The 27,957-nt window shown below is 47.6% G+C and overlaps 1 protein-coding gene across 1 annotated transcript in view; it reads left to right on the forward strand.

Annotated features, from left to right (window-relative positions):
- TEDC1 (tubulin epsilon and delta complex 1) overlaps window positions 1-23,352 on the forward strand; it is an 88,518-nt gene extending 65,166 nt beyond the window's left edge. The window contains exon 8 of the mRNA XM_054384190.1: window positions 22,993-23,352. Within this exon, the coding sequence (XP_054240165.1) occupies window positions 22,993-23,352 (360 nt within the window). The remainder of the gene's footprint in view (window positions 1-22,992) is intronic.
- The last annotated feature ends 4,605 nt before the right edge of the window (window positions 23,353-27,957 follow it).

Genomic DNA, 27,957 nt, shown 5'->3' on the forward strand with positions numbered 1-27,957 from the left:
CCCCCAGTCCTATCACTCCTTGACATCCTAAAAAGTCCCTCCCCAGCTTTCTTGTAGCCCCTTTCAGATACTGGAAGGCCACAAGAAGGTCTCCTTGGATACTTCTCCAGACTGAACAACCCCAACTCTCTCAGTCTGTCTCTGTAGGAGAGGAGCTCCATATGACGGAGGTGTGGTCTGAATATGAGGCTTTCTTATTGTTAACTTTGTTCTTTTCCATGCAGTACTGGGCAAATAATCCTCATTTTTTGGTGACATTTTGAGGATCTGTAAAGGATGAAAAAGTTGAGTGAAATGGTTAAGCTTTAAAAATGTTTCTCTTCCTAGAAACAAATTCAACTATAAAAGATGAAGTCTCCTCATTTAAGTAGGGACCTTGTTTGTTTGTTTGCTTTTCTCTTTCTGAATATTTCATGTTATCTACTCCTCTATTTGAGGAAGGGATTTGATTTCAGCCTGTGTTAAACATTTGGCATCCGCAGGCTGGAATGCAGAGCGTTTGACTCCAAATGCTAATAGTTTCAGTTTTCATCACATAAATGCTCACACCATACTAAGCTTTTGTTGAAACTTGGGATATTGTGTCTTGGGATCCTCTGTGTTCACTAGCATTTAAAAGCAAGCCAGACTCCTCTGAGATGCCAGTGTGATGAGATGGAGCTTGCTCATGCATATGCCTCTAAAGCATGGCCCAGAAAGATTTAGAGCCATTAATCTGAGCTTGAACATGCTCTTTCCACACGAGAGCCCTCTCCATAAATACTGCTGCCTGTGCTTACATGCTTGGCTCATCTTGTGCCTGAGTAGCAGACTTGAGACTTTGAAATCCCTGGCCCACATCAGACCTCCTTAATGACAGCAAAGAACATGCAGACACCTGCATTTTGTCCCTGTTTCTGTGTTTTGCTCCTGAGCAGTTGCATCCCCCTTCCCTTCAGTTACTCCTAACTTTCCCATAGTCTTATGCCCATAGCCTTGATGGGGATGGGAGGATGCAACTCACAACAGACACCCTTTGGGTTCACAGTCTGCTGGGGAGGGGCTCTCTGGGTTTGTTTGCTCTTGATAGCAAGAGCAGAGAGGTTCAGGGGTAGTGGCAGGAATGGACTGGGACACTCCATCAAGTGGGGGTGGTGGGGGCTAAAATACAGAGACTTCCACTCTGTTCCAAGAGTTGTGATTCACTCAAAATTTTTGTCACTGCCAGCTCATCCCAGCACACTGCTGGAGACCTTGTAGAGTCTAATAACATGAGATTTTTCCCTAAGGGTTTTACATGCATAAAAGACAGAATGGGTTTTGATGCACTTTGATTTGAGGCTTCACTAGGGGAAGCAGCTCCAGAGACTGATGCTGAAACATAGCCCTACATCACTCTGGTTTGGGTTTGGGTTATTTTTGTATTTTCAACCAAGAGTGAGTTACATTTTGTCTGCTGGGGAAAAGGAAAAAAAAAAAAAAAAAAAGCAGCACTTCCAAATGTTTTCCATAGCCCTGGTAATGACCTGGGGGAAGGGGCAGAGGAGCTCCGAGTACCCTAATAGCTATTGCTAATGTGGCTGTGCTGTGTGTGTCTAACCTGCATGAAAGTGAAGGCAGGTGGGTGAGGGGAAATAGAAAGTCTCATTGTTTCTGCACAGTGTGATCAGAGAGGAGCACTGGTGGGTTGCACTGCCTCCTGGCCTGCTGTGTTCCCTCCTGCACCAGTGCAGGGCCAGGTTGTGTTTCTGCTGTCTTCAACATAGAACATGTGGCAAAGGGACAGCTGAGCTCTCACCAAAGAACCCTCTGAACTCTTGCCAAAAGCTCTTTTTTTTTGGTTTTGTTTTTGTAAAGCAAACTCTTCACATTGCATCTTTGCTATTTCTGCTGTTTATTCAAGTTCTCAAGGCTTTCTGCTAAGATGAAGATGTCGGTGTAGAGAGCAGCTAATTATCCAGGCTGGCTGGGCTGCAGGAAGTGGAGGAGTGGTAGGGGGGATGGTGCAGTGCCGGTGTATTTCCTCAGTCAGCACATTCCCTGCCCCTTCCCCAGTCCCAAAGCATTTCTGTGCTCACTTTGTATTTGCAAACCTCCATCTGGAGCACTGAGCAGCTGTCAGTGGAGCTTTTCATGCAAAAAGAAATTGAAGAACTAGCAAGGCCACAAGAGCAGCTTTTGGGAAATGCATGGTTGGCTGGGCCCAGATGCCTAGATAGGGGGAGGAAACCCAGAGAGATCAAGAGAAACATCCATCAGAGGGAGCAACGGAGGACATGGACAGGAAGACTGCAAAGAGGGATAAGGCTAATGGCTTTTATGTGTAGTTCTTATTTAGTTAAATGTAGGATTTAATTTCCTGCTGATGGATTTGCCATGGGCTTAGCAGATTTAGATTATTAGAAAGCATGGATCTGCTGTAACAGTAGGAAGTAAGACTAACCCCCAGTGTTTGCATTCACTTTTTGGTCATGTATTTTCTTACATTGCTTTATTTGTCACTCATCATAGCAGGAGATCTGAGGCTGCTTGCTTCTGGGTAAGTGCCTGTGGAGGCCGTGGTGGAGATCCAGGGGATTGTTCCTGGAGGGCAGTGTCCTCTCTCTTGTGTTGGAAGGAGGAAAGACTCCATCCCTGAGCATCAGTTCTCCTCTTCCCAGCAGGATCTAACTGTGTTGGTCCCAAAGCCCCTAGTTAGCCTGGTTTAAGGCTGGCATGCCCATGGAAAGCTGCTGCAGATAAGCAGAGCTGGGAGATTTATGAAAGAATCTTGCTTGCTTCTGAGCACTCTGTGCAGGTTGGTCAGACTTTGAATAGTCAGTGTTAAGCTTACAGAACACAAAGAGATGAAAAAGATAAGTATTTATTCTTCATTTGCAGATGCAACTTGCTGTGCAGATTGCTGAATCGAGTGCTGAACTGTGTGAGGGAAGAGAGACTCTTTGTACCAGTTGCTAAATCAGCAAACTGATTTCAAGCGCACACAAAAAACTGTAACTGAAAATAAATTACCCAGCCTGACATTTTTCGTGGGGCTTATGTATCCTAAAAGACTCCATCTCCTTAGGGAAGAGACAAACATTAAAAGCTTGAGTGCTGTCTCCTGGTTTGTGTGCAGAACTCTGGGGTTTGAAGTAAGCGTGGGTGAAAGTTTTGGTGTTTCGTTGTTTTTTTTTCCCCCTCTTGCTTCCCAAAATCTGCTGTTTTCCCTTCCTTTGACGAGATGCAGAATGTTTGCCCGAGTGACAGGATCAGTTAAAAGTGTAATCAATAACTCCTGTTAATATTTTACTCACATGATTTGCTGAAGTGCTGGATACAGACCAAGGCAATGAAACATGCGGTAAATGCGGCTGAAGAATTATGTCCCAGTAAATTTTCGATGAGCTTTATTTACCAATAAACTGTAAAGAACCCCATTCCAATGAGAAGAGTGTGGTTTGTGGCCACTGTAAATGTTTTACTGCCTTTTTAAGAAATAAGTGTAGCACTTAGGTTTTCACTGGTAAAACACCCAATAAAACGGGGAGGGAGACTAGGAACACCTGGAGGGCTCAGAGGCAGGTGGGATGTTTGATTGCAGGGTTTAACATCATTGTAATCTTTTGAATGTGAAAAGCTGGAGGGCTGATGGGTGGGATTTGAGGTACCTGTGACCACAGGGTTGATGGGTTCACACACACCCAGGATCACACACAGGATGTTAGAGGTTGGAAGGGACCTCAGGAGATCATCAAGTCCAACCCCCCCTGCCAGAGCAGGACCATAGAATCCAGCACAGGACACACAGGAACACATCCAGATGGGTGCAGAAAGGCTCCAGAGAAGGAGACTCCACAACCTCTCTGGGCAGCCTGTTCCAGTGCTCTGGGAGCCTCCCAGTGAAGAAGTTCCTCCTCATGTTGAGGTGGAACCTCCTGTGCTGGAGTTTGTATCCATTGCCCCTTGTCCTATGCCAGGGTGCAAGTGAGCAGAGCCTGTCCCCTCCCTCTTGACCCCCAGCCCTCAGATATTGATAAATATTGATTAAATCCCCTCTCAGTCTTTTCTCTGGACTAAACAGCCCCAGGGCTCTCAGCCTCTCCTCACCAGGCAGTTCTCCAGTCCCTCAATCATCCTGCTAGCCCTGCCTTGGACTCTCTCCAGCAGATCCCTGTCCCTCTTGAATTGGGGATTCCAGCACTGGATGCAATATTGCAGGTGAGGTCTCATCAGGGCAGAGTAGAGGGGGAGGAGAACTTCCCTGGATCTGCTGGACACACTCCTCTCAATGCTCCCCAGGATACTGTTGGCCCTCTTGGCCACCAGGGCACATTGCTGTCCCATAGCTAACTTGTTCTCCACCAGGACTCCCAGGTGCTTCTCCTCAGGGCTGCTCTCCAGCAGATCACCTCCTAACCTGTACTGCGTTTGAGACTCTTGCAAGTGGTGAGCATTGTTCTCCTCAAGGGCAGTGTCTTGGGTCTCAGCTAATTCTGGCTGACAGAGGCCGTATTAACCACAGCCAGTGGCTGTATTTTAGAGCAGCTCTACCTGAAACACTATTAGCATGTTTTACTGAACCTTTCAGAGTGGATTTTGGGGACAGTAACTTCCAAGGAGGTACCTGGCTTGCTTTACGGCTCCAGGCACACTGTCAGGATGGGTTCCTTCTCCACCAGCAGGTAGGAGGCCTGTGTGCTTTGCAGTACTGCTTGTTTTTTAGGTGAGTTGGTGGCAGTGCTTTTAGACAAGCTGTTTGCATTCATGCATTCAAAGCTTAACCTCAAGGTTCCTTTTTTTTCTGAAAACCTTGGCCTTGTTCTCTCAGTCACCTGTCCTGAAATCAAGGGCGCTTGATCCTAAGAGGAAAAAAGAATCCTACTCATTTCTGTGCATTTGTCCCTTGTGCTTGTACAAGAGTTGACATAAAAGTAAATCTGTAATTTATTATTGTCACATCTCTTCTTCCCAGCCAGAAATGCATCTAAATAAAGCTTTAGTACACTTTGGAGCTCAGAGCTCACTACTTTTAATCTTATTGACTCTCTCAAAGCTCTGACAGCTGTTTCATTTTATTTTTTTCCCCCTTCCCAAGCCGACTGTAGGAGACACAATGGCCACTTAAGCAGCTTCACATCCACCTGCAGCTGCTACTTGCTGTCAAACCTGTGAGCTGATACCAGAAACTGATGAATGCATTTTAAACTTATGTCTACTTTTTCACTGAAACTCTGAAAATGTTCTTTGCAGACAAATCTCTACCTGGGAGTTAAAGTCCATTTGCCTCATGCCCTAGCTGTAGGCAGGCTGAGTTGCTGGGTGATTTACCCTGCTCCTGCAGTGAGAAGAGCTGCAGGGCTGGGTGCTGATGGGGGTTCTGCAGTGGTCATGCAACACCCCTGTGAGGGATAAGAGAGTAGAATCATAGAAGGCATTGAGCTGGAAGGGACCTTTAAAGGTTATTTAGTCCAAGCCCTCTGCAATGAGCAGGGACATCTTTAAGTAGATCAGGTTGCTCAGAGCTACATTCAGCCTGACCTTGAGTATTTTAAGGGACAGGGCAACTACCCCTCTCTAGGCAACCCATTCCAGTGTTTCATAACTCTCACTGGCAAAAATTTCTAACTGAAAACCAAACTGGTTTGGCAGTGAGGAAATTCCCTAAAAAGCTTTGGGGCTTTGCTTTATTTTTCATTTTCCTTGTGACTTTTTGCACAAGACTGACCCTTTTCTGAAAAACATGTATGACTAGGTGGTAATTCCTTCCTTTCATCTGTGTATTTTAGCAGTGGTTTATATAAGCATTCCTTTTGGTGGTGGGGGATATATATATATATATATATATATATATATATAAAAAATATATATATATATTAAAAAAAAATATATATATAGGGACTGTATTGCTTGAATTTGTTTTCACATCCTGTTCTCCCCAAGCAGCACAGTAACACAGAAGTGGCTTCAAATTAGAGAAGGGCAGATTTAGGTTGGCCACCAGGATGATCAGAGGGCTGGAGCACCTCTCCTATGAGGACAGACTGAAAGAGTTGGGAGAAAAGAAGGCTCTGAGGTGACCTTATTGTGGCCTTCCAGTATCTGAAGGGAGTCTACAAGAAAGCTGGGGAGGGACTTTTTAGGCTATCAGGTAGTGATAGGACTAGGGGGAATGGAACAAAGCTGGAAGTGGGGAGATTCAGGCTGGATGTGAGGAAGAAGTTCTTCCCCATGAGAGTGGTGAGAGCCTGGAATGGGTTGTCCAGGGAGGTGGTTGAGGCCCCATCCCTGGAGGTGTTTAAGGCCAGGCTGGATGAGGCTCTGGCCAGCCTGATCTAGTGTGAGGTGTCCCTGCCCATGGCAGAGGGGTTGGAACTGGATGATCCTTGTGGTCCCTTCCAACCCTGACTGATTCTGTGATATCAGGAAGAAGTTCTTCACGGTGAGGGTGGTGGAGCACTGGAACAGGTTGCCCAGGGAGGTGGTTGAAGCCCAGTCCCTGGAGATGTTGAAGGTAAGACGCGACAGGGCTCTGTGCAGCCTGATCTAGTTGGGGATGTCCCTGCTGACTGAGGGGAGGTCGGCCTGGATGAGCTTTGGAGGCCAGCCTGGACTGTTCTCTGATTCAAAGCACAAGTCACAAGCAGCGCTCTGTTTCTGAAGGGGCTGCTCTCATGTTGCCCGGTGATACAGCTCTGCTGAAAACAAAGTGGGGGCCCCCCAAGACTCTGCGAGTCACTTAGCTCTGTGATGATATCTCCTATCATCAGTGCTTGTCTCTGCTGCCCAAGATAAAAAGTTTGGAAGAATAAATTGAAAAATAAGTGATCAATTTATTACAGGAAGCAAGACTTTGTCCGTTGCCTTCCTTGGTAATTTGTAGTTGTCAGAGTCTTTTTCAAAGCAGCACTGCAGCCTTTTTGCAAGTGTCTAAATTACTTACCCTGACATATTCTGCTTTTCGAGATAAAACTGTAGTTAAGAAGAAATACATTACAAAAGGCTGGGCCATGGGAAGGGAACTTTCTTCTATTACTGTAAAGTACTGAAGATTTATAATTTGGAGGAGGAGATGGGTGTTTATTTCTTTATTCCCTGTGCTGTGCATTCTGAATTGTGGGACTTCAAGTCTGAACTGTACTCAGCACTGGTTAAGCCACGCCTTGAGTACTGTGTCCAGTTCTGTGCCTGAGTTGCTGGAATGTGTCCAGAGAAGGGCAACAAGGCTGGGGAGGGGTCTGGAGCACAGCCCTGTGAGGAGAGGCTGAGGGAGCTGGGGGTGTTTAGCCTGGAGAAGAGGAGGCTCAGGGCAGACCTCATTGCTGTCTACAACTACCTGAAGGGAGGTTGCAGCCAGGTGGGGGTTGGTCTCTTCTCCAAGGCAAGCAGCAACAGAACAAGAGGACACAGTCTCAAGGTGTGCAGGGGGAAGTTGAGGCTTGATCTTAGAAAGAAGTTCTTCCCAGACAGAGAGATTGGCCATTGGGATGTGCTGCCCAGGGAGGTGGTGGGGTGGAGGTCCCTGGAGGTGTTTAAGAGCAGCCTGGATGAGGCACTTAGTGCCATGGTCTGGTTGATTAGATAGGGTTGGGTGATTGGTTGGACTTGGTGATCTTGGAGGTCTCTTCCAACTTGGCTGATTCTGTGATTCTGTAACTGTGTCTCCTCCTAGTAGGTTTTCCTCCTTCCTGGAGGTGTGCCACCTTCCTGAGAGCAGCAGGCCCATACCAGCTGGTGGGCTTGTGGATATTCTGGGGAAATAGCTGAAGAGGTTCTGATGAGCACAGTGATTCTGGCTGTCTTGTTGTATGCTCTTGTGCATGCTCCATATCTGCTCTTTTGTGCTGCCATCACTGACATCCTCTTTAGCTGAGCAAAGGTGATGCAGAAATTGCTGATTTTTTTGGAAGCCATTTATTCTGTTAAGATTTTTCCCCTGCCTGCTTCTGCCCAGACTTGCTGCAATAAAATAATCACATTACATTTTTGACACCCATCTATTTCTATTCCTTTGAGTTCACTTGTTCTCCTCAAAAGTTAAGCACTGAAAAGGCAAATTACTCATGCCAAAAACTCCAGGAAGAGAGAGAGTTCTGAAAGCATCCATACGACAGGAAACCTTTTTGGTGGCTTTGTGGAAAGGGGATGTGTCTCATGAGGCTTTCAGCATTTCTGCCTTTGTTCGGGGCTGCTTGCCTCAGGTATGCCTGTTAGCATCCCAACCCAAAGGCTGTCCTTGAAGCAGCTGCCTCTTCCTGCACCTCTTGAGTGCAGCTCTTTTGCTGGGTGAAGTGCTTACTGCAGCAAGTCTGCTCACACAGGCTCTCTGCGCAGCAGCCACAGAGTTCAGCTGCTTCTAGGCCTAAGAGGATTAATTTCCCTTTTATTTTGCTTGTGTGATGGATATTTGTGGACTCAGCAAACAGGCCATGCTTTTATCAGTCATGTGCTTTTGTGGCTTGCATTGAAATTTGGAGGTGTACTCTGAATTTTGTCTGGTAAAGACGTGGAGAAATCTTAATGTTGTTCTTTCCCCCATTTACTTAATTCTATGTCCTTGTCCTTTATCTTGAGCTAAACTGGCTTTTCTGACTCTTATCTGTGTGGTATTTAGATACATGAGTCCAAATAGAGGCACATCTGATTATCTTACAAACAGAGCAGAAGAAAACACAACCACCAAACCCAAACAAACCAAACAAAACCAACAGAAATATGTTCTCCATTCAGACAAGGTCAGGTCAGTCCCTTTTAGGAAATGATCTCATTCAAATGCTTTAATGAACTTGGAACTTGCCCTCACTCTGCTTCCTCACCATCTAAAAGCTTTCCAATGGAGAGCAGGGGTGGATGCCATGCCAAAGGCTTACAAAGTGCTTTGCAGTATTCAGTGTATGACAACAGGAAGCAGAGAGCAGCAGTGCTCTGTCAGAGCTTGGTAGTTGCTGGTGTTTAAAGTGTGTTTTTAGTTTGTCTTCAAAGGAAACTAAGCTGGGGTGCATCAAGAGGAGTGTGTCCAGCAGATCCAGGGAGGTTCTCCTCCCCTTCTACCCTGCCTTGGTGAGAGCTCACCTGGAATATTGCATCCAGTTCTGGGATCCCCAGTTCCAGAGGGACAGGGATCTGCTGGAAGAGTCCAAGGGAGAGCTACCAGGCTGATTAAGGCCCTGGAGCACTGCCTGGTGAGGAGAGGCTGAGAGTCCTGGGGCTGTTTAGTCTGGAGAGGAGAAGACTGAGAGGGGATTTGATCAATGTTTATCAATATCTGAGTGCTGGGGGTCAAGGGTGGGGACAGGCTCTGCTCAATTGCATTCTGTGATAGGACAAGGGGCAATGGATAAGAACTACAGCACAGCAGCTCCTCAACATAAGGAGGAACTTCTTCACTGGGAGGCTCCCAGAGCACTGGAGCAGGCTGCCCAGAGAGGTTGTGGAGTCTCCTTCTCTGGAGACTTTCTGCACCCATCTGGACGTGTTCTGTGTGACCTGTGCTGGATTCTATGGTCCTGCTCTGGCAGGGGGGTTGGACTGGATGATCTTCTGAGGTCCCTTCCAACCCCTAACATCCTGTGAGCCTGTGACTCCTCCCTCAGTTATAAGATGCTTTCTATTCCTAGACAAAATAGGTACTGTTCTCTCTGTGGCTTCCCTGTCAGTTTGGTTTGGAATGATGAAAGGTGTGCCTGGGAACTGGTGTTTGAGCAGTGCTGTCTTGCTTCCAGTGCATGAGATGGAGATGCACACATTCCTCTCTAATTGCAGGAAATTGCAAATCTGGGCAAAATTTGGAATGCAGCTGCTTGGATAATTACATCTTCTGTCACTTGCTGTAGCTCAGCTTTACAACCCTTCTAAAATGCCTTCCAAGTATATGGTGCAAAAAATGCCCCTCGTTAATATTACTCTGGGATCACCCCTTTCATTTATTCACCACCAATTCCAAAGGACTAATAATAGGCTGAGCTAATAATGAGTGTTAGAAATTAGTAATTACATGAAAGAGAAATTTTGCTTTAGCTGTTAAAATTATTGTTAAGCCAAAAGAAATTATTTGAGTTTTTAACTGTTGCTGGTGTTTGGGTTTAGTAAGAAATACCTATGCCTGTACCTCAGATGCTTACAGCATCAGGTTTTGGATTTAGAATCATAGAACACACTGGTTTGGAAGGGACCTCAAGACATCATCTGATCCTGCAGTAAGCAGGAACATAGAATCATAGAATTGTCAGGGTTGGAAGGGACCTCAAGGATCATCCACTTCCAACCCCCTGCCATGGGCAGGGACACCTCACACTACAGCAGGTTGCTCACAGCCACATCCAGCCTGGTCTTAAAAGCCTCCAGGGATGAGGCTTCCACATCCCCAAGCAGATCAGGTTGCTCAGAGTCTCAGCCAACCTGACCTTGAATGTCTCCTGTGCTAAGGGCTGATTTGTGCAAACCTTTCAATTTCATGGCCTTATGAAATCGAAGGCAATGGTAATGGGTCATGGAAAAGTTGTTAGGTTATTGACAACTAAGTGTTGCTACCTGCTACTGGCCATTAAGTGACTCATAAGATACAGATCAGGATTGTGAGCTTAATGAGATGTGTTGGCTCCACTTATACCACCATCACAACTGGTTGAAAGGTTGGAAAGGATGAAAGGAGAGGTAATTGAGGAGTTACTTTGTCTGTCATCTTGAGAGGGAGAGAAAAGTGCAATTTAACCAAGGTAAGGTTGCAGCTGCAGTTCTTGTTTTTGAAGGTGTGAGACTTAGAGATGAAACATGATGTCAGAAGACTGGGGAGGGGTCTGGAGCACAAGGCTGGGGAGGGGTCTGGAGCACAGTCCTGTGAGGAGAGGCTGAGGGAGCTGGGGGTGTTTAGCCTGGAGAAGAGGAGGCTCAGGGCAGACCTCATTGCTGTCTACAACTACCTGAAGGGAGGTTGCAGCCAGGTGGGGGTGGTTCTCTTCTCCAAGGCAAGCAGCAACAGAACAAGAGGACACAGTCTCAAGGTGTGCAGGGGGAAGTTTAGGCTTGACCTTAGAAAGAAGTTCTTCCCAGACAGAGAGATTGGCCATTGGGATGTGCTGCCCAGGGAGGTGGTGGGGTCAGCATCCCTGGAGGCGTTTAAGAAGAGCCTGGATGAGGCACTTAGTGCCATGGTCTGGTTGATTAGATAGGGTTGGGTGATTGGTTGGCCTTGGTGATCTTGGAGGTCTCTTCCCACCTGGTTGATTCTGTGCTTCTGTGAAGAGCCAGTGGCTGAGGCAGAGCTCACTGAAAAGAGGCATATTTTTTAACCATAAATGTGTTTTACTGCTGAGAACACAGTGATAGGGTAGTTTCTTGATCTGCTTGAGGCTGTTTTTAAAACAAACCAAGTATGTGTGCTTCTGAAAGAGACCCCCAGAGCTTACCAAAGTGGAGAAATTACATCCCAGAAATTCCTAGGTGAAACACCATAGCCTGTGCTTTGTGGTAGGTTAGACTAATCAAACAGTTTATTATGCCTTTAAATCCATAAATGCTTGGGCATTGCTATTAAATGGGCTATTGCAGAAGAACATCAAGTCCCTTTGTGTACAGGCAAGGATCTCACAAGAAGAAAGAAACCTCATTTAGGCAGGACAGTGTGGGAAGTGTTCAGCTATTAAAATAGAAAATGATGGTTTCCAGCCTTTTTAACTGGTTACTCTACAGCCTATAGAGCTTGCTGCAGAGAATTAGAAACCTTGAAAGCTCACAGCAAAGAGGCTTGATTCAATGAGACAAGCTTTATAGAGCTGCAGTACCAACTTTATAACTTTCTCACAGATTTGAAATTACATTTGGTCAAGGTACTAGAAGACATGAATTTGAAATTAGAATAATGTGGGGTTTTTTTTTAATAGAGAAATACCTGCTTGGCTCAGGGTTGGAGTGGTTCCGCAACAGCTGATTGCTGATCCTGCTTTGGCTTTCACTTGGGGGTTTGTTTCTGGGTTTTTTTGTTTGTTTGTTTGGGGTTTGTTGTTGATTTTGTGTTGGGTTTTCTGTTTGTTTTTGTTTGTTTGTGGATTGGTTGGTTGGTTTTGTTTTCACAGAATCACAGAATGTTAGGGGTTGGAAGGGAGCTCAAAAGCTCATCCAGTCCAACCCCCCTGCCAGAGCAGCATCACCCAGAGCAGATCACACAGGAACTCATCCAGGCAGGTCTTGAATATCTGCAGAGAGGGAGACTCCACAACCCCCCTGGGCAGCCTGTTCCAGTGCTCTGTCACCCTCACAGGGAAATAATTTTTCCTCCTGTTTCCGTGGAACTTCCTATGCCTCATCTTCCACCACTGCCCCTTGTGCTGTCATTGGGCATCACCCAGCACAGCCTGGCTCCAGCCTCTGGGCACTCACCCTGCACATCTGTATCACCATGAATGAGGTCACCTCTCAGGCTCCTCCTCTCCAAGCTAAAGAGCCTCAGCTCCCTCAGGCTCTCCTCATAAGGAAGATGTTCCACTCCCTTCAGCATTTTTGTTGCTCTGTGCTGGACTCTTTCAAGCAGTTCCTTGAGGTCCTTCTTGAACTGAGGGGCCCAGAACTGGACACAATATTCCAGAAGCAGCCTCAGCAGGGCAGAGTAGAGGGGGAGGAGAACCTCTCTCGACCTACTGACCACAGCTTTTCTAATCCACCCCAGGATGGCATTTTATTGTTTTGTTTGTTTTGGTGTAAGCCAAATGCCTTTAGATGTTTTTCTGAAGGTTGGGGGGGGGGGTGTGATTTTCTTGGAAGTCACTGTTCAGCAAATGTTTGAAGTTCATAGGCTCTGCAGGGTCCTGTCCTTTCCCGCTCTGTAACTTTTCCCAGAAGTAGGAGCTGCAGGATTTGATTTTTTTTTCCCCCAATCACTTCAGCATTCACAGCATCCCTTGGAACAGTGCCTTTCTCTGCTTCTCTGAGGCTGAATAGGTCACTGTCTATAGCTAAGGGAGGAAAGCATTTGTCATACACTGAAGCCTGACTGTTCATAAAAAACCCCAACAAGCAAACATTTCTCTTTAAAGAAACTGCCCCCCTAGCCCAATTATTTGTTTATTGTTAAAGGAGCATAAAGCCCTCACCCTGCTTATACTTGAAAAAGGTTTTGTTTTGATGCCTTTGAGGACACACAAGCACACAAAACACTTGGGTTAGTCATGAGTGTTCTGCACAGAAGACAGTGGCAGACGTGGAGAGCAGCAGTGCTGGCTTGTTCAGGTCTTGCTGTCTCCTAATGTTGGAGATGAACTCTGCTTGGATGTCTTCTTTCACAGACAGACCCTGGTGCCTGCTTTCCAGCACTGCTTGTGTGCAGAGCCTGCATTGTACAGGCAGGAAGCTCTTGAATAGGAGCACAAAGGGGTTGTGGGTAGGAATTGTGAGATCCCTGTGACTATTTTTATTGTATTCCACTTCTAGTTAATACTTGCAGATCTTTCCCTGTGCTTATAGTGGACTCTGCTCCTCCCCCTTCTGTGCTGTTGATACTTTTGCTTAATATTTCCTTTTGCTCTCTTTCCCTTTGTCCTTGCTGCTGGTTTTTTCTAGTGCTGACAAGGAGGGCTTTCTTAAAAGTAGTCTGCAAATCCTTCTCTATCCTGTTTTCTGTATCCCAGATAGACTGTCAGCTGGGCTTCTGCGAGGTGTTTAGTGGGGGTGGGAGCAGTTAGAGGTGGAGTAAACACTAGATACAACTGTAAGACAGCAAAAGGTATAAATAATGAAGGCTTAGAATGTGTATTTAGACTTGTACTGGCTGAAGGCAAGTGTTTGTAAGGTTCAGCCCCTGGACTGATCTGGATTCCAGCCTGGGAGCTGAAACTCCTCAGACCAGCCTTAATTTGCCATGCCTGCTGGGTTGCAGTGTTGAGTTGTTGGGGTTCCTGTGCAGCAGGCTCTGAGCAGTGCCAATATCTCTGTCCTTATCCTACTCTCATTTGTACTGGTAGACCTTGAACTATAATTGATGCTTGTCTGTTGAATGAGAGTCTGTTCAGTACACATAGAATCACAGAAACATTCAGGTTGGAAGAGACCCTCAGCATCACCAAGTCCAACCCAGAACCCTACTCTGCAAGGCTCACCCCTAAGCCATAGTCCCAAGCACCACATCCAAACCACCTTGAAACACAGCCAGGCTTGGGGATCCACCACCTCCCTGGGCAGCACATTCCAATGCCTGACCACTCTTGCTGGGAAAATGATGTTTCCTCCTGTCCAGTCTAAGCCTCCCCAGTGGCAGCTTGAGGCCATTCCCTCTTGTTCTATCACTAATTACCTGGGAGAAGAGACCAGCAGCAGCCTCTCTACAATGTCCTTTCAGGGAGTTATAGACAGCAATGAGGTCTCCCCTCACCCTCCTCTATTTCCAAACTAACCATCCCCAGCTCCTTCAGTCACTCTTCATCAGATTTATTCTCCAGGCCCTTCCCAGCTTCCTTGCCCTCCTCTGCTCTGGCTCCAGCACCTCCACATCTCTCTTGTATTGAGGTGCCCAAAACTGGACACAGCACTCAAGGTGTGGCCTCCCCAGAGCTGAGTCCCAGGGGACAATCCCCTGCCTGCTCCTGCTGGACACAGCATTTCTAATGCCAGACAGGATGCCTTTGGCTTTCTTGGCCACCTGGGCACACTGCTGGCTCATGTTCAGCTGCTTGTCCATTAGCACCCCCAGGTCCCTTTCTGCCAGGCAGCTTTCCAGCCACACTTCCCAAGCCTGTGGAGACTGACAGCTCTGGGTAGCTCCTTCAGCCTGGGGAATGCCTCTCAGTGCCTGTGCTTGGGATGTTGTGAATGTCCTGGGGAGCTGTTTGGAGCCAGCAGGGCAGTGCACTGGCTGACCTGACACATCTTGTCTGTTTCTGCAGTCTGCCCCCACACTGATCATACATTTCAAAGCATGCAATATTTCACTTCATGCTTTTCAGCTCCCCTGGTGCAGAGGGACATAGTAGATGTGGTGGCTTTAATATAAAGCTTGGAAATGAACTTTCTTTAGGAATGGGAAAAAAAATTCTGCAAGTCAAATGCTGTTTGGTGTTTTCAGAGCAACCAGATGAGTTTATGAAAGGTTTTGGGTGATTATGCCCTGATAGCAAAGGTTATGAAAGCAAAAGTATGACTTGGTGGCTTGGATATTGCATTCATTCATATTTCCTAATTTCCTTTCCATCTCCAGCCCAAAAAAGACAAGATCTGAGATTTCTTTTCTTAGGTTTGTTCCTCATGAGCCGGAGCACAAAGGAGCAGCTTGCACTGTGTTTTGCAGCAGAGGCAGGCACTGTGCTTTGGAACTGCAACAATAGTTGTCTGTATTTTGTGCTGCAGTGCATGTGGGATCTTCTCCCTCTTCACAAGAGAAATCCAGGAGAGAATGAGTGGACAGCAGGACTGGAGGCAGGAAGTGTGCCATTGCGAGGCCTGTGCAATTTGATTTTCTGAACAGAGCCATCACAGCCACTTCTGCAGAACTCCTGGAGTAATTGAAGAAGCAGTGATTTCAAAGTGATGACATGATGCTGGTCAGTACAGACTGGGGGAGGAGGTCTTAGAAAGCAGCCCTGTGGGAAAGGACTTGGGGGTGCTGATGGATGGGAAGCTGGACGTGAACAGGCAGTGTGAGCTTGCAGCACAGAAGGCAAATCACAGCCTGGGCTGCATCCAAAGCAGCATTGCCAGCAGAGCCAGAGAGGTGATTCTGCCACTTTGCTCTGCTCTGGGGAGACCTCACCTGGAGTGCTGTGTGCAGGTCTGGAGCCCTCAATATAGGAAGGACATGGACCTGATGGAGAGGGTCCGGAGGAGGGCCACGAAAATGATCAGGGGGTTGGAGCAGCTCTGCTACAAGGACAGGCTGAGGGAGCTGGGGGTGTTCAGCCTGAGGAAGAGGAGGCTCTGGGGAGACCTAATAGCAGCCTGGCAGTACCTGAAGGGGGCTACAGGAAGGATGGAAAGAGACTGTTTGCAGAGGCCTGCAGGGACAGGACCAGGGACAATGGCTTCAAACTAGAGAAGGGCAGATTGAGATTGGATGTGAGGAACAAGTTCTGTGCTATGAGGGTGGTGGAACACTGGGACAGGTTGCCCAGGGAGGTGGTTGAGGCTCCTTCCCTGGAGATATTCAAGGTGAGGCTCAGCGAGGCCCTGGGCAGCCTGATCTAGTTGGGGATGTCCCTGCTGACTGCAGGGAGGTTGGACTGGCTGAGCTTTGGAGGTCCCTTCTGGCCTGGACCATTCTATGATTCATCATCTCTCCTTTAGAAGGGCCTCCAACAATTTGGTTTGCTGTTCAGTGCTTGAAGCTGTCAACAATGCCATCATAAAATGGAAATGCTCCTGTGCCTCCTGCCCCCCACCTTGCCTTGGGATAGATGTTTGGGGCCTTTCATTGCTGCTGCATTTTAAACCTCTTCTCTAGCTAGTGGCTTTCTTCAAGTGTGTAGCTGAGAGGCAGAGCATTCATTTGCCTGCTGAGGCTTTCAGGTCGCCACAGGAGGTTTTACCAAGCTGAAACATTGACTGCCAGCATGTGGAAGACTGTCACTTTTCTTATTATGGTCATTACTGAAAATGACTTAAATGACATGATGTGGTTATCTAGATCTCTTGGCATCTCTCTGGAATGCCTCATGTTCTCTCCAGAATCACATTCAGTTTGCTTTTTTAGCAGGGGAAAGAAGGAACAATTCTGTGTCTAATTTGTATTGCAGTTTTTTGTTGGTGAGCTGTTAAAACCCTGAGACAGATCAGCCTCTTGGGAATGGGATGAGACACAAAGTTCTATGGAGCTCATTAGCAGCAAGGTGCAGGCAAATGTGAGGGCACTGAGGAAACCCCAAGAGTAACCATGAAGGGTTGGAAGGTCTGCTCTTTGCAGAGAGATCAAAAGAGCTAAATGTGTAGGGCCAGTTGATAGAAGTAGACCTCCACAAGATGGGCCACTGAAAGGCTAGGGTTGTCCACATGATGGACTAGCACATGGCCAGAGGAGGTGAGTCTGGCAGTCACTCTGGCCTGGAAACAGAGGGACAGGCAAAGAAAGTGGAAGGCAGCTTACTGAAAATGTGGGACACGTTACCTTCTCCATGATTTGCCCACTGATTTCCTCCCTGTAAAATTTATTCAAACCCAGAAGATTCCCAGGACTAGAAACAGCTGAGATAGCTGTCTGGATTAAAGGGACAGCCAGTGGTATCTTAACTTAGAAGAAATTTTATAGGCAGTGGGGAAGGAGAAGTGCTGGGGAAGTTAATCGTGTGTAGGTGTTTGCAGGCTTGAGATGTCTCTTGTGCATCAGTGCCTGAATTAATCTTCACAGTGAGACTGAGCTGAGCTGTCTGCTCAGCCTGTTTCACTGCTGTGCCTCACCTCACTGACCCTTTGGCAGTGTCCTGCTCTGGGGCCACCCTTTTCAGTTTCACCTGGACCACACTTTCCTCATCCAGACCTCAGCCTGAAAGTTTTGGGAAGTGTGGCGTCGTTCGTGGCGCTGTCCCTGGGGAGATGGAATTTCTACACTGGATGGGTGACCTGCCTGGCTTGGCTCCACCATGTCAGGAACTAGAGGCTGGCTGTCTCTCCTCACCCACCAGGCAGTGTTGAAGAGCTCTGTTTTACTCTGGTGTTTCTTCCTTTGCCTGTTCCTGCATGTGAAGCTGCCATCAGCATCTGCACAGACTGTAACCCTTTGCACTGTGCCAGCCTCTGGAAGGGCAGCATGGGGCTGGCTGTCCCCTCAGGCTCTTTTCAGGCTGTGATCTCAGATGGGCTGCTCCTATCTGCAACTACAAGAACTCATTGGCTTCTCCTTAGAACATGAAAATTATTGTAGTTTTCCCTTTAGCTTTTAGGTTTTGATACCCTTTAAAAGCCTATGGTGATCTTTTGGGAGATTAAAGTCAAAGGAATCTGTCTAGGAGTACTTGGGGCAGTTTGGCCACTGTCCTGTCCCAAACAGGATCAAGTGACAGAGTGAGGTGAAGAGCTAGAAGGAACCCATCAGGAGCACTTGGGGTGGTTTGGCCACTGTCCTGTCCCAAACAGGATCAAGTGACAGAGTGAGGTGAAGAGCTAGAAGGAACCCATGAGGAGCACTTGCCTTGTGGCATCTCTTAGCAGCTCTTTAGGGCTGGGGGAGGAAGCTTGGTACCATTGGGAGGTTCCTGCTGGCTTACCATGATGTTGGGAGTGGGAAACCTGGAAGCATGCATTGACCCTGGAGCAGCAGAGGGACAGCCTGCTTCCATGGACTCAGTCACACATGAGGGACTGCTCTCTTGTGCTGTTGTGAACAGCAAAGCAGGTGAGTGCTTGCCCCAGCATGGGATATGTGTCAGTTTGAAGGTGCTGGTTCCTCATCAGCCCATTCCCTCCATGACTGCAGCCTGTCCCTCTGGGATGGTGCTGGCTCTGCAGAAGTGGGAGAGATGATGATCACGGTGGTGTGTTTCTTTGGAGAGGACGTGCAGCAGTTGTCAGACAGCACTCCTTACCTAATTGGGAATTCAGCTTCCAGCTGGTAGATTGAGGCTGAAAGGCAGAGCTGTGGGATGGAGAGGGAAGGCACAAAGTGCTGAGGCTCCTAATCTTTTACAGTATGTTTGTTTAATACAAAGTGGTCTACTGAGATTGTTTGGCAGTGCAGAATAATCATTGTGTGCTGACTAATGGGAGACAGCAAGCTGTTAAAGAGTATCAATTAACCATACTGGAGGAGGTTATTGAGTGTTCTCACAAGCATCCAGAGTGTGAAAAGCAAAGACTATTACTTGAAGGTAACCCTCAGAGATTTTTTAGCTATTGAAATCTACAAATGGCAACAAGAGTATTTGTGGACATACATATGGTTGCAGAGCTTACCAGAGAGAACAGTGCAAAAAAAAAAAAAAAAAAAAAAGAAAACCCCAAACCTGGAGCCAGCTTTCTAGCTCCAGATTGTGCTGACATGAAGTAAACAGTGCTTTGCTAAACTTGTTCTCTCGTTTCATAGTCATTATGCTGAGAATTTCTCTTGTTAAATTTATCTAATGTTGTCCCAGGGAATCTGTTTCCTCTTTAGAAGATAACATGTGATTCTTAGACATCACAGTTTGTGGTCCTCCTGGACCTGGGGGTTCTAATGGACAGGAAGCTGAACATGAGCCAGCAGTGTGTCCAGGTGGCCAAGAAAGCCAAAGGCATCCTGGCTGGCATTAGAAATGCTGTGTCCAGCAGGAGCAGGCAGGGGATTGTCCCCTGGGACTCAGCTCTGGGGAGGCCACACCTGGAGTGTTGTGTCCAATTTTGGGCACCTCAATACAAGAGAGATGTGGAGGTGCTGGAGCCAGGGCAGAGGAGGGCAAGGAAGCTGGGAAGGACCTGGAGAATAAATCTGATGAGGAGTGACTGAAGGAGCTGGGGATGGTTAGTGTGAAATAGAGGAGGGTGAGAGGAGACCTCATTGCTGTCTACAACTGCCTGAAAGGACATTGTAGAGAGGCTGCTGCTGGTCTCTTCTCCCAGGTAATTAGTGATAGAACAAGAGGGAATGGCCTCAGGCTGCAGCAGGGCAGGTTTAGACTGGACATTAGGAAATTTTTTTTCATGTCAAGAGTGGTCAGGCATTGGAATGTGCTGCCCAGGGAGGTGGTGGAGTCCCCAAGCCTGGCTGTGTTTCAAGGTGGTTTGGATGTGGTGCTTGGGGCTATGGTTTAGAGGTGAGCCTTGTAGAGTAGGGTTCTGGGTTGGACTTGGTGATGCTGAGGGTCTCTTCCAACCTGAATGTTTTTTAGTGATTCTGCTCCCCTGACAGCCTGACTGGAAAGCTGTGGTCCTTGTCCTTACAGCTGCTCCTGCTTCAGCGTAGTAATTCCTACTCAGGCTGCTGCTGTGAGTTAGAGCTCAGTGCACTTAGTGCCGAGAGGGCTGTGCTCTTCCATCATCTGCCTTGCACAATGGATAATAAAATTCTCCAGTTTTGATGATGGAGAGTATGAGAGCCTTTGTTTCTTGAGGAACACTTTTAATACAGCCCTACTCCTCCCCTGCCTGAACTTAATGCGAAAAATAAATAACATTTTGTGGGCTCTGTTTGCTGAGTGATTTTGTTCTCTGTACATAATGGGACGTTTTTTTCCATCCTGGATCCCAGCCTTAAATCCCCTTTGTGCAAACATCATTTATTTGCTGGCAGTGGGGAGAACAGAGAACACTGAATTTAGTTTTTTAAGGTTTGTTTCTTCTAAAGTGGTATTAGATAATTGGACCCCCAGATAGTTTTTTTAACCACAGCAAGAAATGTCTTGGGGATTCCTTGGGGATTTTGATACAGAGGGACCCTTGCTTCTTGGTCAAGGGTAAAGCCAGACTTCTCTTGCCTTCAACTCCTTATTCAAATCCCTCAATCAGCAGAGGTCTCCTCTAACAGATGGTTCTGCATTGATAAAGCCTTGAACACGTTAGGAAAAATTCAGAGACATTTATTCCTTTTCTGATCTGATCGATTTTTCTTAATCTTTACTGAGCAGGGGCGGGAGTGGGGGGAGGATAACACATCAGAAGACCATGGAGAAGATTACTTGGCTGCAGAACTCCTGAAGATGTTCTGCTGAAAGACGTGGGATAAGTGAGTGAAGGCCTGGTGAAGTCGGTGTGAGCAGGGAAATTTAACTGTGACTGCAGCCAGCATGGCTGCAGCGTTTTGCACCGTGAGAGAGCACACTCTGATCCCCCATATGGCATAAGCTTCTGCATTTGGTTCAGTAGCAAAACCCTCTCTACTACCTGGGAAAAATCTTGGCTTTTTTTCTCCAGCTGGCTTGACCCTGAGCACTTATAGCTTGGCAGTGGCAAAGGCAGGAGAGGCTTTACAATCTTAGAGCTCTTCTTCTTGCACTCTGTTCTTGAGCTCTGACTGAGCTCTGACTGATCTCTGGTGCTTCAGAGAGATGCCAAAATACCCCTGACTTTGCAGGGAACTTGTCAAAGCCCCCAGTATGTGAGATGTTGATATCTTCATGTGGATCTGCAGATTTAAAACCCCCAGGAGCTGTTCAGCTGCACCTGTGGCCAGGGAAGGGAGAGACTGCAGAGTGGTTTCGAGGCTGGAATGGGGATATCATTAGCACTGAGCTTGACCTGAGCTGAACCTTGGCCAAGGGATTCATCCCTGGAGCTGCAGTGAAGCATTTCATGGTTCATTATTCTCACAGTAGGAAACAATGTCTTGCTCTGAAGCTATCTAACTCAAATGTTCATCCATTTCATCTTCTTATGGCTTTGTCAGCTTTTCTCACTTTCTTTTGGGGTCTACAACAAATATTATGTGTGTCTCCATGAATGTGGAATAGTTTGAGCTCATGAAGGTTCATACTGTAAGGCTGCATTTTCAGGGCTGTGAGTTGTTGGGTGACCTCCCTTTGAATCCTACTCTCTGTTTCCCTGTGGGTTTTTTCTTTTTCTTTCTTTTTTTTTTTTTTTTTTTTGAAGCATGCACTCCAGAACTGTGCACAAGGTGCAGGTTTCAGAGGCAGCTTTGATTTCCTGTGGTGCTTGGGGTTATAGTTTAGGGGTCAAGTTTGTTAAGTAGCTTTAATGGTTGGACTTGATGATCCCAGGGGTTCTTCCAACCTGAATGGTTCTATGCTTCTGTGACTTGGAAGTTGTATCTGGTGACTTGGAGGTCATATCTCTGATTCTGTGACTTGGAAGTTGTATTTTAGCTGAGGGTCAGCTGGCACAGACCAGAAATTGGCTTGTAGTGGAAGATGGCACTTGGTCCTCATTAGTGGCAGGGGAGTTGTGCCAGGCCCTGCCTGCTCCTCAGGCCACAGCACTGTTCTGCTGTAACACTGCTTTGTGTTTGCTTCTCCTGTTCTTTGTTCCCAGGTGCTTGGGGCACTGGAGGTGGCTTTACAAATTGGGAGGGAGGGAGACAAGGAGAGGATGTAAGCTTCTAGTGATCCCTGTTATTTTCCTTCTTGCAGTCATCTCAGTGGGAACATCAGCAGTCATCTCCGTGGGTTGGACTGGATGATCTTTTGAGGTCCCTTCCAGCCCCTAACATTCTGTGATTCTGTGAACCTTTGCTGCTTTTTTGGCTGAGCTGATTCGTCAGGTTGTGGTTGTGGCAGGAACCAAGAATGACCAAGAAGTGTTTCCCTGAAGGGCTTAGCAGGGTACCTCTCCTTAGGGATGTCTCCCCACTGACAACTGCATTTTGAGATGAGTCACTGAATTCATGTTTAAGCACTAGAAAAAATTGGCAGGGCAATTACTGTCTTGCAGCTTCTCCAAATCAAATTGTTAGAGAACATTAAATCAAAAGCTTTGGAGAAATCCCAGTATATCCAACTGCTTTTATCAGCCAGTCTGTGGTTCTGTCACAAGGAAAGCTTTGTTTTATTGGGCCTGTCTTCAGGGAAATTGTGCTGCCTGGTACTCGTTTGGGGCTTAGCCTCTGTTTCTTTGCCCCTGCCCCATTCTTTTCCTCCCCCTGTTTGTTACCCCACAATGAGAACTGAGGAATTTACAGCTTACAGTTGTCATCCCTGTGTGTTAGCATTGCCAAGCAGAGAAAGCCTTTGCAAACTGCATTAATGCTGTTAGTCACAAGGCAATTAATCTGCTATGGAAAGGTGGTGGCTTAAAGCACAACAGTGGTGAAGGTCACTCAGCTGGCTCTGCCTTTTTTTTTTTTTTTTTTTTCTTTCTCCATGTGTTTTGCTCTGAAATCAAACCACCCACTCCTTGGTAAGAGGGAAGAGTGTAGAGCCCTTGTGTGTTAGTCATCAGTGGAGAATCTGGCAGGCTGTGAATCCATAAGCAAGTGGCTACAGGCAGCTTGCTGGTCACTGAAGCTGCTACCTACCAGCCAGGAAGCACAGGTTACCTTAGTTCAGCTTTCAGGGCCATGCATTTAGGTTACACTCACAGTTGGCTCTCTTTTTTTGGTCCTCCCTAGTTTGTGGTGTTTCCTGGAGAGAGTTTGGTGTTATATTTTCCCCACAGAAACGTACCATAGACTTACACTCACTTCCTCTCTTCTCTCTACAGGTGAAAACAAGAAAGGGAGAACTACAGAAGGAAGGGTTCCCTACCACTGCTAGGAAGATACAGGAGAGTGTTGAACTAAAGCTGCTAGATCTCACACACCTGTGTGTTCCAAACAAAAATAAAGCACATGGTTCATGCAGGCTGGTGTTCAGAAGCAAGCATCCTGCCAGCAAAAGGGGATTCACTAGGTCTGGATCCAAGGAGCCTGTTTCAGCTGTCAGTGCTACAGAGGTGATCAGAGAGCTGCAGATGAGAGAGGCCAGCCTGAAGAGAGAGCTGAAGCAGCTGCAGGAGGAGTGCAGGCAGAGGCTGGATGAAATTGCAGAAGGGTTGGATGGAGTGATTTGTATCTCCCCTTGAAGAGAGGAAGCTGGTCTGAAAAGAGCAAAGGAACAGACTGGCTTGATCAGAGGATGTTGTGCAGCTTGGCATGGGGAGAGCACAAGGTGAGGAACCAGATGTGATTTCTGATTTCTAATTTTTAAGCTTGGCAACCATAACTCCTCCTGCTTTGTGACTTGTGCTGGGGCCATAACCTTGGTGGCTCTCTGGAGCTCCTTTATTGCTAACCTTGCCAATTAAATTCTGCAGCAGGCCATGGTGGGAGTGTGTATAAATCTCCCTTTTATCTTCTGGGCTTCTTGGTTCTTCTGCCAAGCCCTGGGCCCTTTATGGTGCTCAGCTGCTAGGCATGGCTTACGCTGAGGCTGCACAGAGAAGTGCTAACTGCATCCAGTATTTTCCAGCAAATGGAAGAGTTCATTAGCCAGGGGAAAAAAAAAAAATCCAGCTATTGGAGAGCATGCCACCAAGGAAATGCTCAAGACAGTGTGCTGGTTTAATTCAGCTGATCTGCATAGTTGTGGCAACTCTAATGCAGTCACCATAAAGAAAAACAAATGCCTGATAATAAATAAACCAACACACTGATTTCATTTGCTGGTGTGAGGCACTTGAAGTAATTGGGTTCTCAAAGAGAACAAACCAGAAACCCATTCCACCGAGTTATGAGTCACAAGAAGATAACTTATGGATCTGCTAGGGGAAGTTTCTCTAAAAGAAAAATATGACCTTAATTTCCAAGCTTGAGGAGTCTCTGAGTTCTGTCTCTGGAGGCTTTTCCCCCTGGAACATGCAAATATTTTTCACTTGGCATTCATTTCCTACCCTCTTCTGTTTTGCTTTTTATCCAGGAATATTTTCATCCTCTAGTTGTACATTTTCAGGAATAAATAAGTGTTTTTAAAAACCAGTTTTCTTTTCACTTGTGTATTGCTGTGAGCAGTGGGCTGGGTTTCTGTCTGCTGCTGCAGCTCGGGGGTGTCACCAACCACTCTTAGCTTGCTCAGCAGCCAGGTGTGAGGAACCTTGAAGAACCTCTTTCCAGGCATCAGTGTGATTGGTGCTCTGCAGGGAGACCATATGCAGGTTGGGGCTCAGGTCTCCTGGTTTCTGCTGCACCAACTGAACCACAGATGCTTCCAGCCCCAGAAGTGAGTGGCAATGCCATTGTCAGGGGAGAGCCACCCAGGGAGGGCTGCTTTGCTCTGGTTTCACCAAGTTGAAGGCAGCATTGCTGGTAGGTTAGGAGTACACAAGCTCAGTATAAAGCCAAGCTCCAGGCAGCCTCTCCTCTGCATGGACCTGGTGCTGTGTCCCAGGACTAAGCTTGAGTGAGGCTAGTGAGGAGTGCAGCTCTCAGCTAGAGACCTCCAGTCAGCCATGCAGAGATGGGGCAGCCCCTGGGAGGACAGTGTTTGTGTGTGTGTTCATCAAGGCTGTCAGTCACAACTAGTGAGCCTGCTGGCAACTGGCACTGGGGGTGACAAACACAGTCCTGGGGCAGAACACCCCAGTGGGCTGGTGACATCCATCTCTGGTTGGCCCCAGGCTGCTGCTCCTGGAAGAACAGTGCTGGCCTTAAAAAGCCAGTCCACATCACTTTGCTTTTCAAACCATTTCTGTAGGTGAAAGGGATGAGCAGTTTGAAGCTGGTACAGCTTTGGGAGGGTGTTGGCTCCAAGGGCTGCTGAGATTCAGTGCACAAGAGGACTTGTTCAGACACAGGTTGAACAAAAAATTGTTCATGAATGGGAAGGAGACATCGTATCCTAGAACTAACAAGAGAGGCAGCACCAGCCTCTCTCTGAGCATTTTCTATCCTTCAGCTTTTATCCAAGGGAATTTCCCTGCTGCATCACATTTAGATCTAAACCACTGCTCTCAAAAGATCTTTTGTCCTTCTGGGGTTCCCAGCAGAGGAGAGCGGGCACATCAATTCCTGAGCGTGGTGAGAGCACTCAGATTCAAGTGCAGTTCTGACTCATGCCTTCCTGTGGCTTATCAGGGTTGGCTTAAGGCTGAATGCCACAATCTGCTATGCTGCTGCCCACCTGGCAGCAGTCACTCCTGGCATGGCTTACGTCCTGGTGTCACCTGTTGGGCACCGAGCAGCACTTGGTGCCGTGTGCCTCAGCCTTCATCCAAGGATCCTGCTGGGGCAGAGACAGCAGCTGGCAGCACCTTTGGCCTGCCTGACCCTGAAGAGTAAGTTTTGTCTCTGATGGGATGTGTCTGTGTATCAGTGTGTGTGTGGTGGATGGAAGTGCCTGCAGCCAGCCCAGGGCAGCTGTCTGTACTGCATGGTGCGTGCCAAGGTGGCCCTATGGCAGCTGCCAGCTCACCCAGTGGACCTGCCTGGCCTGGCCTCTTCAGCAAGAGAGCTACAGCTGGAAGCAGCTGAAAAGAAGATTGCCTTTCCACCTGCAGTGCTGCACTGGCCTTGTGTGCCTCAGACACCTTGTGTGCCTCAGACACCTTGTGCAGAGGGCATAGGCAAGTACAGCTTTTGTTTTCTGGCACCAATCCCCCACTGCCTTTTGTTTCAGGTACATAAAAGAGAGATTGGCCATTGGGATGGGCTGCCCAGGGAGGTGGTGGGGTCAGCATCCCTGGAGGTGTTTAAGCAAATCCTGGATGAGGCACTTAGTGCCATGGTCTGGTTGATTAGATAGGGTTGGGTGATTGGTTGGACTTGGTGATCTTGGAGGTCCCTTCCAACCTTATTGATTCTGTGATTCTGTATACAATCAATTACCAGTTTAAACCAGAGCAGAGATTCTGTGGTCTCCATGAAAGATCAGCAGGGCATTTTTAGCTGGCAGTGCTAAATGCTGGGAGCCTGCAGCTCCCTCCTCCTTTTGCTCCTCAGTGCTCACACAAAGCAGGAGGTACTTTAAGGACTTGGTGCCCTTGGGCATCAAATTTGGGAAGGTGGTTTTCCTGAGAAGGCTGCATTTAAAAAACCACAGCAGCTGGGAGCTGGGCATGAAGAGACTGAGCTGTGGTCATGTCTTGGTGGCTGCTCACAGCTTTTGACTGCTTTTGAGGCATTTGGATGCATCTGAAATACAGCTGCTTTCCAGTCCTCAGGAGCCTGGCGAGGCACCAGCTGTCTCTCCAGTACTGCTGGGAGATGCTGTATGATAAACACCACTTAAAAGCCTAAGAAAACCATCCCTGGATGAACAGCAGCTGCAACAAGGGCAGGAAAGTGAACTAGGTGGCCACAGTCACACTTCATGGCATATAACCCAAGAACAGGTAGATGTTTGTCATGGCAATTTAGACTGAAGAAGAGAAGGCTGAGAGGGGATTTGATCAATGTTTATCAATATCTGAGGGCTGGGGGTCAAGAGGGAGGGGACAGGCTCTGCTCACTTGCACCCTGGGATAGGACAAGGGGCAAGGGATAGAAACTCCAGCACAGGAGGTTCCACCTCAACATGAGGAGGAACTTCTTCACTGGGAGGCTCCCAGAGCACTGGAACAGGCTGCCCAGAGAGGTTGTGGAGTCTCCTTCTCTGGAGACTTTCTGCACCCATCTGGATGTGTTCCTGTGTGACCTGTGCTGGATTCTATGGTCCTGCTCTGGCAGGGGGGTTGGACTGGATGATCTCCTGAGGCCCCTTCCAACCCCTAACATCCTGTGAGCCTGTGAAGTGTTTTCCTCATCTCGTTTTTAATCTGTCTTCTCTCACCATCATAGCTCACTGGTTTTAAAGGCTGCAGTGACCTCGGTCACTGAAGCCTGGCCCTGTGTCAGCAGTCAAAGATGCTGTGGGAGGGGGAAGAGCCACTCTGGGAGACTCCTGGCAACCAGCAACCAAATGGCTGGTTGGTCTCCAGCAGATGCTGCGACAGGCAGGGCATGACTCAAGTGGTGCATTTTATCCATGGGCTCAAGCACGCTTTCTAAATGTTAAGTATTACTTCAGAGAAATTGGAGAGTGTTGTAAACAACCCACTGCAGACAGAGCAGCAGAGGTACAAAGCTATCAAGCAGCTTTTGCTTTGGTGTATCCCCACACTGGTTGTACATCCCCTTGTGAAGGCAGGAATCTGCCCTGCCAGTGCTGGACAGAGAAGGGTGGGGGATCGACTGGGGAAGCTGCACCTTGTGTGCAGCTGGTTGCTGACTGCAAGTGGTGGGGGAAGGCTGGTGGTGATGCTCCCCTAACATCTGCAATAGGCAGGTGGTGTGGGGGGGTGTGTGTGGGGGGGTGTTTTGGTTTGTTTGGGGTTTTTTTTGAAGAGGTTACAGCAGAAGTTCTCTCTGTTGGAACATCCTGAAGGGAGTCTGGTTTGGGTTTCTAAGTGATCTCAGGAAGAAAGGAGCTTATGAGAGGTGATAGCCCCTGCTGCAAAAGCAGGAAGAGAGGATTATATCAGCACCCACCAGGTATACTGCATGTGGTTGTGGAATACACCTGACAAAGGTCAGGCAGTAAAGAACTGTCCCTGAGGTGGAGTCTCCCTCTGTGGAGATATTCAAAACCCACCTGGATGTGTTCCTGTGTGACCTGCTCTAGGGGATCCTGGTCTGGACTGGATGAGCTTTCGAGGTTCCTTCCAACCCCTACCATTCTGTGATTCTGTGATGTTCCCCTGGGTGACAGCTCCCAG

The sequence above is a fragment of the Indicator indicator genome, chromosome 10 (genome assembly GCF_027791375.1).
Source record: "Indicator indicator isolate 239-I01 chromosome 10, UM_Iind_1.1, whole genome shotgun sequence".
NCBI lineage: Eukaryota > Metazoa > Chordata > Aves > Piciformes > Indicatoridae > Indicator > Indicator indicator.